At 55.2% G+C, this 7,055-nt stretch overlaps 2 protein-coding genes across 2 annotated transcripts in view; both read right to left on the reverse strand.

The window, feature by feature from the left end:
• Positions 1-7,055, reverse strand: part of PER1 (period circadian regulator 1) — a 370,577-nt gene that overhangs the window by 163,118 nt on the left and 200,404 nt on the right. The gene's annotated exons all lie outside the window — the stretch shown is intronic.
• The window catches only part of LOC116839650 (arachidonate 12-lipoxygenase, 12R-type-like), a 23,963-nt gene that overhangs the window by 8,125 nt on the left and 8,783 nt on the right, over positions 1-7,055 (reverse strand). The window contains exons 3-9 of the mRNA XM_075070648.1: positions 6,640-6,724; positions 5,114-5,236; positions 4,542-4,645; positions 3,916-4,088; positions 3,494-3,637; positions 2,731-2,934; positions 2,291-2,377 (exon numbers count right to left, since the gene is read on the reverse strand). Coding sequence (XP_074926749.1) covers positions 2,291-2,377; positions 2,731-2,934; positions 3,494-3,637; positions 3,916-4,088; positions 4,542-4,645; positions 5,114-5,236; positions 6,640-6,724 — 920 coding nt within the window. The remainder of the gene's footprint in view (positions 1-2,290; positions 2,378-2,730; positions 2,935-3,493; positions 3,638-3,915; positions 4,089-4,541; positions 4,646-5,113; positions 5,237-6,639; positions 6,725-7,055) is intronic.

Raw genomic sequence — 7,055 nt, forward strand, 5'->3', positions numbered from 1 at the left:
GCCGGCCTTAAACTCTAAGAAGGAGAATCACCATCCTAGGGAACATTCCAGCGCTTAACCCCCCCTCAGTGAATAATGTTTCAAAATTCCAACGATAGGACTCCAAACTGCACTTGGCCATTGTTCACTTGTTCTGTCTCTGCCACAGGAGAACGCCAAGTCATCCTCTTTGGACCACTTAGTAGTGAAGGCAGCTATAAATTCCCCCTCTATTTTCTTTGGACTAATAACCCAGTTTCATTACTTTTTTGTCCTGCTTCGCAGGCAGAGAACCCAATTGATCATGCCTCACGTTTCTCACTATTGAAGACTAATAGGTCCTCTTTTTCGAACTTCTCTCAGGACTAATGTGCAGTGTTTTTATTAATGGCTCTAGAATCAGGGTTTCGACCCTTTTGTCTTGTTTTGTTGTTCGTTACCGACTTTCCATATTGGCATCTTCCTAGTGTGATTGCCCCAGTTATTCACTAGGTCTCACCAGGGACAGACCACGATTTCAGGTTTTACACAGTTCTGTAATTTGGCCTAGAATGTATTTCTTTTTCACAAGTGCGTGCATTGTTGTCTCATATTCATGGGATGTGCAATGGCCGGCACATTATGATGGGTCTGTGCTCTTTTTTGGAGGTGGTGGTCAGGGAGCATTTATTGCCTGATTTGAGAATGATTAATGCATCATAGTGTCCTAGAGGAGGGAAGTGGAGAGGGAGGGCCTGGAGATGGTGGTAAACTTGATGAGGTACTTCCTGGCTATTCTCTCCCTGTCTTCAGTTGTGGTGGTTCTTGGCCTCCTCTCCAAGCAGGTGCCTTTACCGGGTCTTGGACTTCATTAGACCAACCACAGCATTTCAAACTTTCTCTGCTTCCTTCAAACATGTTTTGGGGTCCGACGCAATCCTCTTGCTGCCGTGTCCCAATGTTCTACTGCTCCACACCATCTTTGCTGATGCTCCAACTGTTTTGCTCGACACCATCCTTCTGTAACCGATGCTCCACATGTTTCTCTGCTGCTGACACCATCTCTTCTGTCGACTTTTTAAACTGTTCTTCTCCCAACCGACGCCTGCTCTGCTCGACTCCTTAAAACTGTTCTCTGCTCCGACGCCATCCTTCTGCTCCGACTCTCCATATGTCTTGCTCCGGCCAATCCTCTTCTGTCGACGCTTCAAACTGTCTTCGCCTGGAGCACCATTCTCTCTTCCGACTCTTGCAAACTGCTTGCTCTGCTCTGACGCCAATCCTTCTGCTTCCGACCTTCAACGTTCCCCACGCAATCCCTCTGCTGCTGTCCACACTATCCCTCGCCGCTCCTTCAACTAGTTCTCTGCTTCCGACACCATATCCCTCTGCTTCCACAACAATCCTCTCTGCTCACACCTTGCTCTTGCTCAATGCTTCCAAACTGTTTCTCTGCTAACACATCCTACCCCTGCTCCGACTCTCACAATGTTTATTGCCAATCAACTATACTCTGCTTCAAACTCCCTAGCCCTTCTGATTGAAGAGGGGTTTTTTCACGGTGAACTGCGCAGGGCTTCAATTGCTTCAGGTCTATATTAATTATAGCAACTTTCTTCCTCTACGGAAAGGCTCCCTTCTAACCCTGCTCGCCTCTGGTCATGGCTGTTCACAACCCCAATGATATTCCCAGATCTTTGGCAGTCAACCCCCTCTCATCTCTCGCACCAGTTATCTTGTGCGATGGGATTGATGTTTCCCTGCCACAATGTTTATGTTGCTATCTCTCACTTCATCGCTTTCGATCAGCCCAATTTTCTAGAACTGTCGCAGTTGCTTTGAGTTTCTATTTGCCTATTCCGGAGGCCAAAAGGATTTCCTCGGGACAGGCGATGTATATACCAGGTAGGTAGCTTGGAGGGGAGTTGGGGGTTTAGTGGGTTAGAGCAGGGGGGGCTGGGAGCCAGGACTCCCGGGTTCTCTCCTCGGCTCTGGGACTGGAGTGGGGCTTAGTGCAGGAGGAGCTGGGGGCCAGGACTCCTGGGTTCTCTCCCCAGCCCTGGGAGGGGAGTGAGGGCTGGTGGGTCAGAGCAGGGGGGGCTGGGAGCCAGGACTCCTGGGTTCTCTCCCAGCTCACAGAGGGGAGTAGGGGCTGGTGGGTCAGAGCAGGGGGGGCTGGGAGCCAGGACTCCTGGGTTCTCTCCTTAGCCCTGGGAGGGGAGTGAGGGCTGGTGGGTTATAGCACAGGGCTGGGAGCCAGTACTCCTGGGTTCTCTCCCCAGCTCTAAGAGGGGAGCTGGGTCCAATGCTGCTGACCGTGGGGTCCTCTCACCTTTTCAATGTTCCCTCCGCGTCTGAGTAGCAGGGTCCTGCCCACGACGTTGATGTGCAACGTGTAGCGGGTGTGGGGTAGCAGCAGCTAGGGAGGGGAAGAGACACAGGGGTGGGTGAGGACAAGCAGGCAGCCACCCTTCACCCCCACCCCTGCATGTATCTGGGGAGGGGCCAGGACCGGGTCCAAAGAGCCAGCAGAAGCTCCTTCTCCATTGTCATTCAGTAGGTGCTGGACCATGATGGGTAGAGCGCAGCCAGTGTGGGGCACGCCCAGCCTGGCACGCCGGGCACACGCACTCCACCGGGCACACACGTGTGGCTGGGCACTGTTGGATGCCGGCAGTGGGGCCCGACTGGCACACTCCCCCTGCTGGGCTCTTCTCTCCCGCACATCTGGGCACAGCTGGCTGGCGGGGGGCAGCCCGACCCCTCTCTCACCTTGAAGAGCGGGTGGCACATGGGCAGCTGGCGCAGGGTGGCCAGGGTGAAGGCCTCGTCGATCAGGTGGGTGAGCAGCAGGTGGCTGACGGACTCGTGCACCAGGAACTCGGCGTAGCGCACCCAGGTCTTGGCCAGGATCCAGTCCCACTCGGAGTCGCTGGGCAGGAAGATGGGGCTGTCGGGGCCTGGGCACTGGCTGAGCTGCGGGGGGAAAGACCCAGGAGGGCCGGGGGGCCGCAGGTTGGCCCAGACCGGGGTTGTGAATCCTGCTGCTCCCCCAGGGGCTGGGACCCGGCCGCCAGGATGAGGGGACATGATGGTGCAGCAAATCCAGTGTTAGGAAGAGGAGACACACACCTGGGGGGTGTGTACACACACGGAGGTACACACAGAAGGGTGTGGGGGGATTAGGAAGCCAGGACTCTTGGGTTCTCTCCCTGCTCTGGGAGGGGAGTGGGGGCTGGTGGGTTAGAGCAGGGGAGCTGGGCGCCAGAACTCCTGGGTTCTCTCCCTGGCTCTGGGAGGGGAGTGGGGACTGGTGGGGTCAGAGCAGAGGGGGCTGGGAGCCAGGACTCCTGGGTTCTCTCCCTGGCTCTGGGAGGGGAGTGGGGGCTGGTGGGTTAGAGCAGGGGGGCTGGGAGCCGGGACTCCTGGGTTCTCTTCCTAGACCAGTCCCTTAGATGGCAATGCCCACCCCTGGGACTGTGTAGGGATGGGGGCTGCATGGGGGGCCCACCAGGCAGCGTGTGGGGGCTGTTACCTGAATGGCTATGGGGACGAGCTCCCCGGAGGGCTGCAGGTGCAGCAGGCAGAGGGGTGCGGCGATGTACTGCTGGTAGCCGTTGATCGTGTTGGCCGGGATGCCCTCCAGGATTTTATAGTCAGCGAGGAAGATGTTCCCTTTCTGCAAGGCACAGGGGGAGCAGAGAAGAGCGCAGAGTGAGGACCCCGGGGCATGGGGGAAAGCTGGGATGTCAGTGCTGTGAGCTTCCCCACAGCAGTGCCCTGGGTCTAGCCCCTGGAGCTGAGTGGCCAGTGCGAGTGCAGCCACTGGCTCTGGAATTGGGCCCGCTGGACACCTCTGACCCGTGGCTGCTTGTGCCTGGAGCAACACCGGGATGCAAGCCGAGAGGTCAGACCATGGCCGAGTCCCCCCAGGGGTGTCCCTGGCACCCCACTTACCTCCAGCTCGTCCTGCAGGCTGCTGCTCTCCCCCAGGGAGGAGGCCACCATGGCTGGCGTGACAGGGAAATTGCAGGGAAGCTCTGTGCAGCGCTGGATCACCATTGGGTGGACCCCGTTCAGGAACTGGTACCCGAAGAACGTGTCCTCTCGCCAGTGCGCCCGCACGTACTCTGGGGGGACACGGGCAGGGCAGCCACAGGGTTAACATGTCGGGCTGGGACTCAAGGGAGCCGGGTTTGAGTCCTACCCTGGGTGCCTGGAGCAGCTTTTGGAGTCTCTCGGGGCCACGGCCTCCCCCCTCTGGAGAACGGGGCTAATGGTCCAGCATGAGGTGGCCTGATCTCAGTGGGGGTCTGGGCAGCGGCCAGAACAAGGGGGTCCATGAGTGTGGTCTGGGGGGGGTCCCTGATCCCAGTTGGGAGGCTCTGGGCAGGGCCTGGCACAAGCAGCGCTGGGGTCTCTAGCAGCTTGCGTCACACTCGTCCCAATCACTCTGCTCTGTGCTTGGGGGATCCGGTGGGTCCAGGCGAGCAGGGCTCAGGGTGGGGGTGGGGGTGGGGGGGGTCACAGGGATGGGACGAGCAGGGCTCAGGGTGGGGGTGGGGGTGGGGGGGGTCACCTACCTGTGATCGGGGTCTTGTTGAAGCAGAAAACCTTGTTGATGTCGTCCAGCTTCGCCCAGGAGTTGGTGCAGCTCAGGAAACCCTTCAGCCGCAGCTCCACCTGCCTGGGGGAGGGGTGGGGCAGAGCGAGCGTGTGGGAGCAGGCCGGGGGTTCGGGCTTGTCCCTTCGAATGGGGCGGAGATGGATGGGGCACAGGACAGGGGCAGGGTTACTGTGCAGGGGCAGGGTTACTGTACAGGGTTGTGTACAGGGTTAGGGTTAGGGTTAGTGTACAGGGTTGTGTACAGGGTTAGGGTTAGTGTACAGGGTTAGGGTTAGGGGTTGTGTACAGGGTTAGGGTTAGTGTACAGGGTTGTGTACAGGGTTAGAGTTACTGTACAGAGTTAGTGTACAGGGTTGTGTACAGGGTTAGGGTTAGTGTACAGGGTTAGGGTTAGTGTACAGGGTTAGGGTTACTGTACAGGATGTTGTGCAGTGTTAGGGTTACTGTACAGGGTTGGGGGTAGTTTCTAGGGGCAGGCCTAGGGGCAGGCGCTGGGAACGGGTCTGGCCATGGGGCAGCAGCACTCACGCGTTCCCCCCGCGCAGCAGGAAGTTGGTGCTCTTGGTAAAGGAGTACATGGTGTTACAGTCCAGCTCAATGATGTTGTCCACCGCCAGGCACCGTGGCAGTCCAGGGGCATATTCCTTCCATCTGGACATGGAGAGATGGCAGGGGACGTTAGCCCTGGCCTGTCGCTGCCCTGCCAATCCCTCAGCCACAGTCCCGGGATGACCTGTCCTGTGGTTCCTACCACCCCCTCCATCCCCGGGACCCCTGTGACATTATGAGTGTACGAGGTTGGATATTAGGAAACACTATTTCCCTAGGAGGGAGGTGAAGCACTGGAATGGGTTCCCTAGGGAGGTGGTGGAATCTCCTTCCTTAGAGCTTTTTAAGGTCAGGCTTGACAAAGCCCTGGCTGGGATGATTTAGTTGGGATCTGGTCCTGCTTTGAGCAGGGGGTTGGACTAGATCCCTCCTGAGGTCCCTTCCAACCCTGAGATTCTATGTTTCTATGATTTCACTGAAACATGACAGGGCCAGAAAGAGTTAATTACCTCACAGACTGACCTGACCCATGGCCGAACTGGTTAGGAAGATACGCAAATGAACAAAGCTTTGAAATGCAGCTGGCATTGATGGAGATAGAAGGGGATCTGTGTACTCAGGTCTTGCGGTGTATTGTCTATTGTTGTGGCTTTGATTCAAAGACCCAAAAAGGAGTATTAATATTTAGGAAGACACTTGAGTGAAATAGTATTATGGTCTTTTTGAAGGTTGTGGTAACATGTATCTGAACTGTTTCATGGATAAATTATCCTGTGCTAATTGCCATAATGTTTAGGAGAAGGAAAGTTGAGCTATTGTTTTCTCATGCCAAAACACTGCTGAAAACATATAAAAACCTGGGACATGATCCTGCTTCATGTCAGATCTGCTTTGGGTTTCTAGAGGGGGAAACCTTAAGCCAGAAGGACTGAGATCCCCAGTCACTGACTGGAGTCACTCTGAATACGGACATTGGACTATAACCTCTGGACTGTTTCTCAAAGGACTTTTGGTAACTACAAACTCATCTCTGCAACGTACCTGAACCTCAGGAATTGAATTCAAGTCTGTCTGTATGTTGAGCTTACAACCAACACTCTGTCTCTTTTCTTTTTAAATAAATTTTAGTTTAGTTAACAAGAATTGGCTGTAGCGTGTATTTTGGGTAAGATCTAAGTTATAATTGGACCTGGGTGTATGGCTGATCCTTTGAGATTGGAAGAACCTTTTCTTTCCTACGATGAGATAAGATTTTCAGCAATCATCAACACATCTGACATGCATGTCTGGGTGGAGGCCTGAGGTTGGGCACTTTAAGGGAACTGTGTTGTTTGGACTTCTGGGTAGCCAGTGAGGTAATACAGAGGCTGTTTTGGGCTGGTTCGGTAAATCTAAGTAATGGAATATCCACCAGCTTCTGGGGTTTGTCTGCCCCGGATTGAGTGACCTCAGCTGGCTCCCATGGGCAGCATCTCACACCCAACCCACACCGGCATCTCACTCACCCATAGGACTCTCGTCGGTGCTTCAGCTCAGCCTGCCGCTGCTCCAGCAGCAATGGGGAATCGGCATCATCGCAAACTGTCTGGCCTGGGGGAGAGAGAGAAGGTGAGAAAGAGAGAGAGAGGGGTGTGTATGGAGATAGATAGATAGACAGACAGACAGGGGGTGCATGGGGATGGAATGATAGATAGATAGAGGGGGTGGATGGGGATAGATAGATAGATGGGGGATGGATAGACAGAGGGGTGCATGGGGATGGAATGATAGGGGGGATAGATAGATAGATAGAAGGGGTGGATGGGGATAGATAGATAGATAGGGAATGGATAGACAGAGGGGTGCATGGGGATGGACAGATAGAGGGGTGTGTACAGGGATGGATAGATGGGGGGTGTATGGGGATGGACAGATAGAGGGG

The sequence above is a fragment of the Chelonoidis abingdonii genome, chromosome 11 (genome assembly GCF_003597395.2).
Source record: "Chelonoidis abingdonii isolate Lonesome George chromosome 11, CheloAbing_2.0, whole genome shotgun sequence".
NCBI classification, from domain to species: Eukaryota; Metazoa; Chordata; order Testudines; family Testudinidae; genus Chelonoidis; species Chelonoidis abingdonii.